The sequence below is a fragment of the Trichosurus vulpecula genome, chromosome 8, assembly GCF_011100635.1.
Source record: "Trichosurus vulpecula isolate mTriVul1 chromosome 8, mTriVul1.pri, whole genome shotgun sequence".
NCBI lineage: Eukaryota > Metazoa > Chordata > Mammalia > Diprotodontia > Phalangeridae > Trichosurus > Trichosurus vulpecula.
The window spans coordinates 249030714-249045045 of NC_050580.1; the positions used below are offsets into that span (position 1 = coordinate 249030714).

A 14332-nucleotide genomic window follows, 5' to 3' on the forward strand; every position below is an offset into this window, starting at 1 on the left:
TATTTCAGCAAGGAAAAATACCTTGCTGACCACCTCTTGCCACAGAAAAAACTCTTACTGGAATTAATTGGGGAGAGGGGAACCTCCAATGGAGAGCATAATTAATTTCTGCCAAAAACAAAACCAGAATCATTTTTATGTCAGCCATTAGTAAAGTATGTATTATAGTTCAATGGAAAAAAATATGTTGCATTTGGATTCAGGACACCTGTACTTGACTCTTGGCTCTGTCTGTGAGAATTCTTCCTCATTTATTTACAACAGAATTTACTTCAAAAGGGTGTATCTTATTCATTTGCTCTGGGCACCAAAATGAGTACTTAAGATTCTATTATTTGAAGATGAGCCACCTTTTGGTTGGTTCAGATTTAAATCAAGAGTAAATATGGAGGGTCAATGCAAAGTCATGAAAACAGATAATTCTAAGGGAAATATTTCACAATCCAAATAACAACCACATACAACTTGGAAAAGTTACATACTGACTTTATGGTTCCCATACCTGAGAGCAAAAAAGATAATAAATTACAGTGTGAAAAAAGTAGTAGACTGAGGAGTAAACAAATGCCTTTGGTCACCTAAGCATAATCATCATGGTCTATTATACAACTACATATCATTTATGTAAAAAGAGAAGCTCCTTGATTAGTGTGGAGGTGAAATCAAGATGGCAGATTGGAGGCAGTGACACAACCAGGCTTTCCCAACATTCCCCTCAAAACAACTTTAAATAGTACAAGTCAAATTTTGGAGTGGCAAAGTCAACAAAAAGTCAGGATGAGACATTTTTCTAGCCTAAGACAACTTAAGAGGTTGGCAGGAGAAATCTGTAACACAGAGTGGGCCCAGACCAGAGCACATGAGGTGACAACAATAGCAGTGGGCCTTGGAGGCCCACCTTTCCTCAGAATCACACCACTTTGGAAACACCAAAAACTTACAGACCCTCAGAACTAGCTCTGAAAACAGCAGCACAAAAAAAAAGCCCAAAGCTTGGGACACTGCATCTCAACATCCAGGTGAGCAGAGCCCAACTTTATCATAAAGTTCAAAGTCAAGAAGTAGGCTGAAAAATGAGCAAACAACAAAAATAGAAACTTGACCATAAAAAGCTACTATGGTGGCAGGGAAGACCAAGATGCAAATTCAGAAGAAGACATCATTGGGGAGGGGATAGCTACAAGCCAAGCCTCAAAGAAAACTGCTAAATGGACACAAGCCCAAAAAGAATTCCTGAAAGAGTTAAAGAAAAATAAAGGCATACTTGAGGAAAAATTGAGGAAAAAAATGGGAGTGACACAAGAAAATTATGAAAAAAAGAATTAACAGCTTAGTAAAGAAGCACAAAAATTTACTCAAGAAAAGATTGTTGTTGTGTTTGTCTTTCATTTTCGAAGAGGACCATGACATCAGGGAAATGATGACATGACTTGCAGTTGAATTTGATTTGAGTGAGGGAGGGCTGTGCAAGGTCACCAGCCTCACTTTCTCCTCCAGAGCCATCTGGATCCAGTGACCAGATATTCATCAGGATGACTGGAGATGACCCAGGATGCAGTGGGAGACCCTGGACCTTTTAGGCTAAGGCCTTTTCATGTACTCACTTAAAATGAGGTAATGCCCATTCAGTGAACAGGCCTCTTTAAGAAGTGAGTCAAGGGATGGCCCCTTTAATTAGAAAAAAGAAAGCAAAACCAAGCTCAGAGAGGAAGATCCTCAGGGTTGCTTTTCCAAAGAGAAACAGTTACCATTGACATTTCAATCAAAGTCAACAGCAAGTCATGTCATCATTTCCCTGATGTCATGGTCCTCTTCAAAAACAATGGACCTGTGAGTAGACTGAACTGCCTGAAAGTGGACACAGCTAGTTGGGTAACTCAGCTCTCCCTCTCTCTCTCCCTCTCGCTGTCCTTCTCCTTGCCAAAGAAGGTAAATTTTGACAGTCACAAGCTGCCCACTTAACTTGGGGTTTACTGGCTAGATTTCTTTCTTCCTTCCTTCCTGTCTTTCTCTCTTTCTTTCTTTATTTCTTTCTGTCTTTCTTTCTTTCTTTCTTTCTCTCTTTCTTTCTTTCTTTCTCTCTTTCTTCCTTTTTCTTTCTTTTTCTTTCCTTCTTTCTTTCTTTCTTTCACAAAACCTTAAACCCAGTTCATTCTGAGGCTCATAGGTTGTACCACAGTAGGTCCCTGCCCAAGCTTCACTTAATAGCTGTATTTTGAGCCCTCCTGGCTTAGAGTGAATTTCAATGGTAACTGTTTCTCTTTGGAACCCTGAGAATCTTCCTCTCTGAGCTTGGTTTTGCTTTATTTTTTCTAATTAAAGGGGCCGTTCCTTGACTCACTTCTTAAAGAGGCCTATTCACTGAATGGGCATTACCTTATTTTAAGTGAGTACATGAAAAGGCCTAAGCCTAAAAGGTCCAGGGTCTCCCATTGCTTCCTGGGTCATCTCCAGTCATCCTGAAGAATATCTGGTCACTGGATCTAGATGGCTCTGGAGGAGAAAGTGAGGCTGGTGACCTTGCACAGCCCTCCCTCACTCAAATCAAATTCAACTACAAGTCATGTCATCACTTTCCTGATGTCATGGTCCTCAAGAAAAGAAATCCTTAAAGAGCAGAGTAGGACAAATGGAAAAGAAGGTACACAAAATTCACTGAAGAAAAGAACTCCTTAAAAAGCAGAATTGGGTTTGAAATGAAAAAAGAGATACAACGCCTCACTGAAGAAAATAATTCCTTAAAAATTAGAATTGGGTGAGGTAATGATTCCATGAGTCATCAAGAAACAATGAAATAAAGTCAAAAGAAGAAAACACAAGAAGAAAATGTGAAATATCTCATCAGAAAAATAACTGACCTGGAAAATAGGTCCAGGAGAGATAATTTAATAATTATTAAACTACCCAAAAGTCAAGATAAAAAAAGAGAAAGCCTAAACATCATGTTTCAAGAAATTATAAAGGAAAACTACCCCACTATCTTAGATCCAGAAGTTAAAATAGAAATTGAAAGAATTCACCAATCTCCAATTGAAAGAGATCCTAAAATGAAAACTCTCAGAAATATTATAGCCAAATTCCAGAGCTCCCAAGTCAAAGAGAAAATACTGCAAGCAGTCAGAAAGAAACAATTCAAATATCATGGAGTTACAGTCAGGCTCACACAAGATTTAGCAGTTTCCATGTTAAAGGAGGGGAGGGCTTGGAATGATATTCTGAAAAGCAAAGGAGTCAGGGGTACAATCAAGAATAACCTATCCAGCAAAACCAACTATAATCTTTCGGGGGGAAAGTGAATATTTAATGAAATAGAAGACTTTCAAGTATTCCTAATGAAAAGACCAGAGATGAATAGAAAATCTGACATTTAAACACAAGACTCAAGAGAAGCATAAAAGGGTAAACATGAAGGAGAAATCATAAAAAATTCAATAAATTTAAACTGTTTATATTCCTATATGTGAAGATACATGTAACTACTAAGAACTTTATCATTATTAGGCCAGTTAAAAGCAGTCTAAATAGACATGGGCATAGACATGCCTATAGACGTAGGCATGAGCATGATTCAATTATGTTGGGATGATTGCAAAACAAATATGAAGGGGTGAGAAAGAGGGATGCACTGGGAGAAGGGGGGATTAAAATGGGGGAAATTATCTTGCATAAAAGAGGTGCGCAAGAAAGAGCTTTTACAATGGAGGGGGAAATAGAGATGATGCTTGAACCTCATTCTCATCATGATTGGTTAAAAGAGGGAAGGTAAAAATATACATATATGTATGTATATATATGCATATATATACATATACATATATGTGTGTGTACACATATACATACTCATTTGAGTAAAGCTATCTATCTTGCCCAACAAAGAAATAGGAGGGTTATGAGACAAGAAAAAGGGGAAGGGAATTATAAAAGGGAGGGCAGATTAAAGGAGACAGTGGTCAAAAGAAAACAGACTTTTGAGGGGGGATAGGATAAAAACAGAGAGAGAAGGATAAACAGAAAAAAATAGGATGGAGGGAAATACAGTTAGTAATCATACTTGCACATGTGAATGGGGGATGAGCCCACTCACAAAACAGAAGTGGATAGCAGAATGGATTAGAATCCAGAATCCAACAATACATTGTCTACAAGAGATATACTTGAAACAAAAACATACACACACATACAGAGTTAAAACAAGGAGATGGAACAGAATCTATTATGCTTCAATTGGAGTTTAAAAAGGCAAAGGTAGCAATGATGATCTCAGACAAAGCAAAATAAAAATAGTCTTAACTAAAAGAGATTATCATGGAAACTACATTTTGACAAAATGTAGACAATGAAGTAATATCAAAAAATTTTACGGCAAGTATCTCTGATAAAGTTATCTTTTCTCAGTTATAGAAGGAATTGAGTCGAATTTATAAAAAATAAAAGCCATTCCCCAATTGATAAATTATCAAGGAATATGAACAGGCAGTTTTCAGAAGAAGAAATCAAAGCCATCTATGATCATATGAAAAAAATGCTCTAAATTACTAATAATTAGAAAAATGCAAATCAAAACAACTCTGAGCTACTCCCTCACACCAATCCGAAATGACGAATGCTGGAGGGATGGGGAAAAAAAGGTACACTAACAGTTAGTTGAGTTGTAAACTGGTCCAACCATCCTGGAGAACATTTTAGAACTACACCTAAAGGGCTATACAACTGTGCATACCCTTTGACCCAGCAATACCAGATCTGTACTACTAGATCTGTACCCCTAAAGAGATCAAAGAAAAAAGAAAAGAATCTATATGTACAAAAATATTTATAGCAACTCTTTTTGTGGCAGCAAAGAATTGGAAATTAAGGGGATGCCGATTAAGTAGGAGATGGCTAAACATGTTGTGGCATATGATTGTAATGGAATAGTAGTATGCTATAAGAAATGAGGAGGAGAATGTTTTCAGAAAGACTTGGGAAGATCTATATGAACTGATGCAAAGTGAAGTGAGCAGAACCAGGAGATAATTGTATATAGTGACAGAAAAGTTGTAATGATGATCAACTATGAAAGACTTAGCTATTCTGATCAATACAGTGATCCAAAGACAATTCCAAAGGGATGAAAAAGTGACGAAAAACACTATCCACCTCAAGAGAAAGAACTGATGAAGTGAAGTGAGTGAAAATTGAAGTATAGTTTTTTCACTTTACTTTTCTTGCTTTTTTGCACTATAATATGGAAATATGTTTTGAATAATTTCACATACATAATTGATATTATATTGCTTGCCTTCTCAGTGGGTAGGGGTGGAGTAGGAAAGAGGGAGAATTTAAAGAATTTAAAACTCAAAAATAATTGTTTAAGAATATTAAAAAATAAATAAATAATGAACTTTAAGAGAGACAGACAGGCAGACAGAGACAGAGAGAAGCTACTTAAAAATAAATTAAGTTCATATGAGGTTCACTAAGGCCAAAACAATTCACTTCTATTTTAATTCAACACACTCAACTAACTGTACAGCACTGGGTTAAGTGCTTAGGACATACAAAGATGAATAAGACATTATTATACAATTACTATATGCTTTATAATTAATGTCTTGCTGTGTATCAAAGGAATGAATAGTAGTGATTTCACAAAACATGAAATTTAGGATTTTGCTTTTCCTTTAACTAGTGGTTACGTAGAGTAATGCCACGTGCATTTAGCATTCTCAGGGGTGGTTGTAATTTTTATTTGATTTTAAACATTTTTGCTAGAAATATACTATTTCCCAAAAGTCAATATATTGGAAAGGATGTGGGGAAATTGGAACATTGTTGCATTGCTGGTGGAGTTGCGAGCTGATCCAGCCATTTTGGAGGGCGGTGTGGAACTATGCCCAAAGGGCTATAGAAATGTTCATACCCTTTGACCCAGTAATACCACTTCTAGGGTTGTATCCCAAAGAAATCACGCAAGCGGGAAAAGGACCCATATGTACAAGAATATTTATAGCAGCTCTCTTTGTGGTAGCCAAGAATTGGAAAGCAAAGGGATGCCCATCAATTGGGGAATGGCTGAACAAGCTGTGGTATATGAAGGTGATGGATGCAGACTTCATAACAACCTGGAAAAACCTACACGACATAATGCTGAGTGAGCGGAGCAGAGCCAGGAGAACGTTGTGCACAGCCACAGATATGTGGATTCCGTGAGGACCAACCCTGACATACTGCGCTTCTCTCAGCAACCTAAAGGGGCAAGGACAACTCCAGGGGACTCACGATGGAGAATGCTATCTTCATTCAGAGAAAGAACTGCGAAGTTTGAATACAGACTGAGGCACACTACATGCTCGCCTTTTCTGCTTCTCTTTTGTTTTTGGTTTTGGGGTTTTTTTTTTTGTTTTGTTTTTTTGGTTCTGTTTCTTCTTTCTCATGATTCATTCCATTGGTCAAAATTCTTCTCCACGACTTGACTAGAGCATAAATTAATTCAATGCGAAGTTATACATGACAGTTATATGAGACTTCATGCCGTCTTGGGGAGGGAGGGGGGAGGGAGGGGAGAAAAACTGGAACTCAAAACTATGTAGAACCGTGTGTGGTAAACTAAAAATAAATAAAGGAAAAAAAAGTCAATATATTTTAAGCTTTAGTAGATTGCTATTTAAACCTATTAATTTTAAGCTATTAAAACTTAAAAGAGCACTAAGACTTTTGAGAAAGCCTGTATTTCTAAAATGAATTGAACATTCCCCTGACTTAATAATCAATACATTAAACCTTTTCTTGGTAACTCAAGTACTGAATTATGTATTTCAGTTCTTATACTATTCCACAATAAAATATTACTTTTAAAGGGGAGTAAGATTTAAAGGATTGTTTGCCCCTAAATAAATGACCCCAGAGTACTGACCTTTCCTAATTAGGATTTCTGCTGTCTTCTTTCTTGCAGTCAGCTACCATTTTATGCTATTGTAGCTGAGTTTGCTTCTAACTACTTGTCTTTTGTTACAAACTAGGTCAGAATTTATAGCTGCTAGAGGAAATTAGATAACCCAACTTGGTCTTATTTTGCATGTCTATGGTATCGTAGGGGTTCCTTTAGTCCCAAACTGTGATTTCATTTATGTAGGAAAACTCCTGTGAAAATTCTCTCCATGGATACATTTCAACAGCTCATGCGTTAACATAAAGTCTTAGAGGCAATTGAGAGTTGCCTAGGACACCAAGAGGTTAAATTACTTGCTGGTATGTCACACAGTTAGTATGGCAGAGCTCACCATCCAGTGTTGACCTCACTCTCTCTTGCTATGCCAACTAACTCATTAAATCTGTTCAATTTTTAAAATACTCCTAAATCTCACAGAGTCACTCATTCTCACAAATAAGATAGTCGGGCTCTAAGCTCACTTAATGCTACCCTACCCCTACCCCTGGTGTTCTATTTTTCCTAACAGAAACTACCAGAAGCTTAAAATGGTGCCATGTCATGGCTTTGTCATCACTACTAGACCCAGACAAGCTAGTCATATAGGCTGGGATTGGTTCAATCTCTCCAGAGATTTAGAACCAAAAACACCCACAAAACTGCCAGGAACCCACATGGAGACACAAGCACACTCAGATTCTATGTACATCAATCATTCTCTCTTCTTCTTGTTCTCAAACTAGGGTTCTGTTCCCATTTGCACTCAAAAGTTGATTGACATTCTATCATAAACACTCACCCTCCTCCACCAGTTGCCAACAGCAAAATAACATCCTAGCCATGCTTTATGAGGGGCAGGAGCTGAGAGAGAGAGAGTAACAACTAACAAGATGCTGAGACTCTCTTCAACTCAGTTGCCCACTGGCTATCTCTTCAGAGCCTATTAATTAGTGCATGAACTACTCCTTTTCTTTCACTTAAATGATTGGATTTTGTGACATCAGTTCTTCCTCGCTGTTAAAATCTCTGTGTTTATTTCCAGGTTCATGTCTTCCAGGTAGTAGAGGTTGCTGAAAGGTCCTATCTGATAAGTGAGGAGTTAATTTATTTACCTTTTTAAATTGTACAATTAGAAAAAAAGAGGAAAAGGCTAGCATCAGACAGAAACTAAGTTCCATCTGTTAATGTCAAGTATTTTCTAAGAATGTGATTAGGGAAAGAGAATTCAAAGATCCTCTAAATTTTTTACAACTTCCCATATTGTGTTAGGCTTGAGTCCCTGTGGTGTGAACTGCAGGGTGACATGAAGTTGTATTTCCATTTGAACTCCCAAAGCTGTTTTACAACCCCAGCTGGGCAGCTTTCCACAATTTCTGAGGTTCAGCTTGCATTTTAGCTCATGGCAATGTACTACCACCATAAGCTACAGGGAACAAGAAGCTTTCTAGTATCTTTTTTCCTTCAAAATCCTCCATGCCCATGTCCAAATCACCGTGTCTTCTAACCGTAGCAAGCAATGCCCTTAACTTGTCTGTTGCAGAAGCAAGTCATCTAATCTCGCTAATAAATCCTTCAAGGCTTTTTCCACACAGACTCAGAAACTTAGAATTCACACACAGAAGAACTTGGCTTTGGGTCTCTGGGCTAGCAAGAAGGCCAACAGGAAGAGTACAGTGACTCCACTAGTCACTGAGAGGAAAAGTATAAGCAGTGTCAGAGGTAATGTACAGATCATCACACATCCCATAACATGATCTGTGATCTATCTTCCTCTCGCAGGAGTTTCAAGATTCGAAGTTCAACCAAAATCTTCGAGTCTGAATGATTGTTTATACCTACAATCTTGGAAGCAGATGGGAGGTATGGTAGATAAAGCACTGGGCATGGAGTCAGGAAGAACTGAGTTCATATCTGGCTTCAAATACTTACTAGCTGTGTGATCCTGGGCAAGTCACTTAACCTCCATTTCCTCAATTGTACAACAGGGATAATAACAACACCTATCTAGCAGGGTTGCTGTGAGGATCAAATAAGATGTTTGTAAGACTCAGCACAAACTAAGTACTATAAAAATACTTATTCCCTTCCCTTGTCAGAGATAACTGTGAGGAAAACTCTTCTTAAAATTGTATTTGCTCTTATTATGAACTTGACAAACACCAATTATGTGAACATTTCTATATACAAAGAACAGAAAAACAGAATTGTATATGCATATGTATATGTAATTATGAATCCCACTATATACAGATGAAAATATATATTCAGTTCAACATGTTAGTTCTAGACTTGTCTCCCTTATCTATGTTGCCCTCTAAACTTTTCTCTGATCTCTTCTGTGCATTTTCTTTAAATGTTTCATGAACACTATTTTCTTTCTTCTTTTTGACATTACCACTACTATTCCTCCCTTCACCTTCCCATTTTTCCTCCATAAAAAGGAGAAAGCAAAAGATATTAACCTTCTCTTGTGACAAGCTAGCATTGTCAAGCAAAACAAGTCTCTCCATATTGGTCATGTCTGAAAATGTAAACTCGTGCTGCCCCTCTCATCTATCACCTCTCTATCAAGATGTGGGAATCAGACTTCATCACGAGCCCTCTAGAGCCATGGTTGTTGCTGATCAGAATTCCTAAGTCTTTCAAAGTTGTTTTTCTTTACAAAGTTGTATTCACTGTGATAGAGTAGAAAGATCATTGGATCTACAGTGAGAAGACCTGGGTTCAAATCTCACCTTCAAATGTTTTACTAGCTGTGTGATTTTGGACAAGTCATTTAGTCTCCATTGACCTTACTTTCCTATAAATCTATAAAATTAGAAGATTGGATTAAACAGCCTCTGAGGTCCCTTCCAGTTCTAGTATCACGATCCTATACTCACCTTGTTTTGCATCAGTTCATACAAGACTTCCCAGGTTTCTCTCTAACCTTTCATATTTTTTTGCAGTGAAATAATATTCTGTTCCATTAATATTCAGCAATTTGTTCAGCCATTCCCCAATTGATAGACACCTCCTTAGAGGAAAGTGTCTAATAAACAGTAAAGCATTTTACAAGAATAAGCTATTATTGATATTGTAATTATCACTCACTCTATTCTTTCATCAGTCCCTTCAAGTCTTCCCCAACCCCTCTTAACTCTACTGTCTTCTCTCTGTTGATTTTCAAATTCATCCTACACATAGCTTATCTGTACATAGTTGCCCAGTCTCCCCATTACATTGTAAACTCCATCACAGCAGGGATATCTTTTGCTTTTCTTTGTATCCTCAGTCCTTAGCCCAGTGCCTAGCACATGGTAGGTGCTCAATAAATGCTCATTGATCAAGTGATTGAATGTTCTCCAGTTCTCCCTTCTGAAAGGCAGATTTCTTTTGTTCTGTTTTTAACTTTTCCTGGAATACCCCACAACCAAAGAATAGGTTTGAATATGGGCCACACATTTATCCCCACATTTGATTTGCATAAAACTGAAGCATGAGCTTATACCTAGCATGACTTGTCTTTTTTGATACATATGTATATATATATATGTATGTGTGTATATACACCCATGCAGAAAGACATACATAGGCAAGTGCGTGTATATATGTATGTACTTATGTATACACACATACATTTTGGGAGGCATTGTGAATGTGAATAGAGTACTGGATTTGTAATTAGGAAAAACTGGGTTCAAATCCTCCTTCTGACATTTGCCAGCTATCTGACCCTGAGCAAGTTACTTAATCCAACAAGTTGCCTGTTGATGGGAAATAAAATGCCTTGGTGGAAGGAGTTCCCACAGTGGGGAGTACCTTGCACCGATGAAACCGCAGACCATATATCTATACTTTTTTTTCCTTTCACATATTGGCAACTCTTCATATATCTTGGATGACTCTGAAGGTTTCATGTCTTCATGTGAAACTTTGGGCGTGAAGGTGGCCAAGCTTTCTGTGGTAGCCTGTCACTTGTATCAATAGTAATTTTAATCAAAAAAAAGGAGTACCTATGGTTGTGATGACTGTCCCAGCAAAGAAAAAGGCACTTCCAAGGTCCCAGTGACTACTGTTGTTGGAAGAATTTCCTATTGGACTGACTCCAGCATTGTCTGCATCGAGTGCATGCTGCAAAGAAAGAGAGACAGAGTGAGCCTTGCTTCACAAAACTATTTCCTCTATATTATACTTTCATGATGTCATTGCAGTGATCCAGAACTCTTAGTGGCTCCTCACTGACTATTAAATCAAATGCCATTTTTTCTCCCAGCATTCAAAGCTCGTTCTGAAGCAGCCGCATTTACCTATCCAAGTTCATTTCCCACTACTTTTCCACATGAATCCTCCATGCAAGTTGGGTTAATTTCTTCATTATTTCACATTTATTTTCTATTCTATCCCATCTCTTCACTTTAGCTCACATCATTTTCCCTGCCTCAGGCTCAGTATGATCTCTTCTTTTTTGAGTCCTGGACTAAGAATCAAAATATGTGGGTTTTAGCCCTAGCTAAGGGTCCCTTCTCTAGGCTTCAGTTTCCTTATTCATAAAATGAGGAATTGGATTAGACATTCTCTACAGACCTTTCTAGTTATAACATTCTATCTACAAGTCTAGGGGACACTATTTCCTCTCCTCTCTAGCTTTCCAAATCCTAGCCATCCTTCATGTCTTCTATAAAGCCTTTCTCAAATGAAATACCCTTAGCCCATAATCCCTGTTCCCCACTTCAACGGTGCTTATTTAAACCACTTTCTCATGTATACGATTTTCTCATCTAATCAGAGTATTGCTTTCTAATTATTTTATGTATTTATATGCTCCTCAATTTCTTAATCTATAAATTGTGGACACAGAACTAGATTATCTCTAAGGTCCTTCAAGTACTAATGTAATGGCAAAAAGACATAAATTCTTTGAGAATATGGACTGTATCTCATACTATTTTTGGAACCCCACAGTATACAGCATAGTGTCGAATGAATGGGTGGATGGATGGATGAATTAAAAAGAATTTATCGAGGCAGCTAGGTGGCACAGTGATAGAGCACTGGTCCTGGAGTCAGGAGGACCTGAGTTCAAATCTGACCTCGGACACTTGACACACTTCCTAGCTGTGTGACCTTGGGCAAGTCATTTAACCCCAATTGCCCTGCCTTCCCCCCTCAAAAACAAAAAAAGAATCTATTAAGGACTTACTATACACCAGGCACTGTACTAAGGGATGGTAACACAAAAACAAAACACAAGAAAGTCCTTGCCTTCAAAGAACTTATATTCAGTTAAGGGAACAGAATACATATAAGGGAGTGCTGTACTAAGGTGTAGTGTTTTGGGCAAGGAAATCACAGAGATGGTGAATGGAGAAACATGACAGTTGGCTGACAAATCCTTTTCAGGAATGACAGTATTAATTATTGTTTAAATCGTAAGAATTATAGTATTGGGAGTAACAACTTCATAAGGTAATCATGAAGATCACATAAAATTATGTATATAAAGTGCTTTGCAAACTATAGAGCTTTATGCATCAAGTAGGCAGTGGGGCATACTGAGCAGAGAACTGGCCACAGAGTCAGAGAAAATAAGAATAACAATTTTTAAAATAGCATTTCTTTAGCACTTTAAGGTTTGCAAAACACTTTAAAAATGTCCTCATTTGAATCTCACAACAACCTTGGGAAATATTTTCCCCATTTTGCAAATGAAGAAACTGAGGCATAAAAGGGTATGTGACTTATCCAAGGTCACACAAATAATTACTGTGTGGTGCAGGATTTGAACTCAGGCCTTCTCAACTCCAACTCCAGGACTCTATCCGCCTCACCTGGAAGACTGGGGATCAAGTCTAGAATCTGACACTTAACCTCTCAGTGCCACCAGATAACTCTTTAAGACTATAAACTTCAGAGTTGTTGCAAATCTGCATTACTTAAGAAATTTCCTCATTGAGAGATCTCTACAGCTATGAAATCAAAAGTCTGCTTTTCTAAAATGCTCCGTAAATGTTTTATATTGCATGGAAGTTCATGGGTTCGAGGGGAACAGATCCCATACAAATAAAAAAAATCAAGGGATATATTCCCTACCCATGATTTGAAAGTATTATAGATGGAAAATTAATGGGTGCAATCAACTAAGGACCAAAGAGAAAAATGAAATTTCACCTAATTAAGCAGAGATTCCTGAAAGATTTCCATTAGAGATGGCGGGGGGGAAGGGGAGGTAGATATTCTGGATGGAAGGGGAAAAGTAGGAAAAGGATGGGAGGAACAATTAAATAGAGAAAAGAGAGACTTGGGTAGAAGAGGAAATGATGTAACCACTGAGCATAAGTGATGAAAATCAGTATAGAGACAGTAATAAGTAATTAAATGTTGTTGAAATGTGAGTATTTTTGTACCAAGTAGCTCACAGTATTAACAGTTAAAATTATGTATGATGGCTATGTCTGCATGGTACCAAAACATCTGGGCTAAAATGGAAAATTTCAAACCCCTGTATATTTTGTTTATGTGATACTGACTGTCCAGATGTTTGGAAATAGCCAGCCAATTGACTGAACAGTTAAAAAAAATCATGGCTAAGTCACTTTTCCATTGCTTCCTGCTTTTAAAAATGTGTGAAATATTACAGAAGACCATGACCAGCCACCCCTAATAACATAAATCCTGACTTCCTGGAGCTCACAGTCCAACCATTTAAAATTGCATCAGGTTGTGATTTTTTTTTGTACAACCTATAAGCTATCTTTTTACTGATAAGAAAGGGCAGCCAGGTGGTGCTGTGGATAGAATGCGAGGGCTGGAGTCAGGAAGACTCATCTTTCTGAGTTCAAATCTGGCCTCAGATGCTTACTAGTGTGACACTGGGCAAATCATTTAGCCTGTTTGCCTCAGTTTCCTCAGATGGAAAAGGAAATACAAACCACTCTAATATCTTTGCCAAGACAACACCAAATAGGGTCACTAATGTGGGCAAAAATGGTCCCCACAAAATGGGTACATGACTGAAATGGCTGAACAATAACTGATAGGAATGATTTATTTACAGAACGTAGCTTAAATAGCCTTTATGGCACAATGCCTGGCACACAGTAGGTGCTTAATTAATGTTGATTGACAAAGATCACTTATTCAATTGGACCACCATACTTTATTGTTTAAGAAGAAAAGGACGATGTGTCCTTTCTGCTAGGAAATTAACATTTTCCTCAGTGTAGTCAGCATGGCTCAGTGGCAAAGAGAGTTAGATTTGGAATTAGATGACCTAGATTCCGGCAGACCTAGATTCAAATTCTGACTCTGCTAGTTGCTACTTTTGTGACGTTAGGCAAGTCATTTCATCTTTGCGAACCTCTGTTCCGCATCTACAAAATAAGAGGTTTGAACTAAATTACTTCAGAAATCCTATTCATTCCTAAATGATCTTGGGTTGCC

At 37.7% G+C, this 14332-nt stretch overlaps 1 protein-coding gene across 1 annotated transcript in view; it reads right to left on the reverse strand.

Moving 5' to 3' along the window:
• KCNK10 (potassium two pore domain channel subfamily K member 10) overlaps positions 1-14332 on the reverse strand; it is a 201153-nt gene that overhangs the window by 77244 nt on the left and 109577 nt on the right. Inside the window, exon 3 of the mRNA XM_036736115.1 lies at positions 10906-11023. Within this exon, the coding sequence (XP_036592010.1) occupies positions 10906-11023 (118 nt within the window). The remainder of the gene's footprint in view (positions 1-10905; positions 11024-14332) is intronic.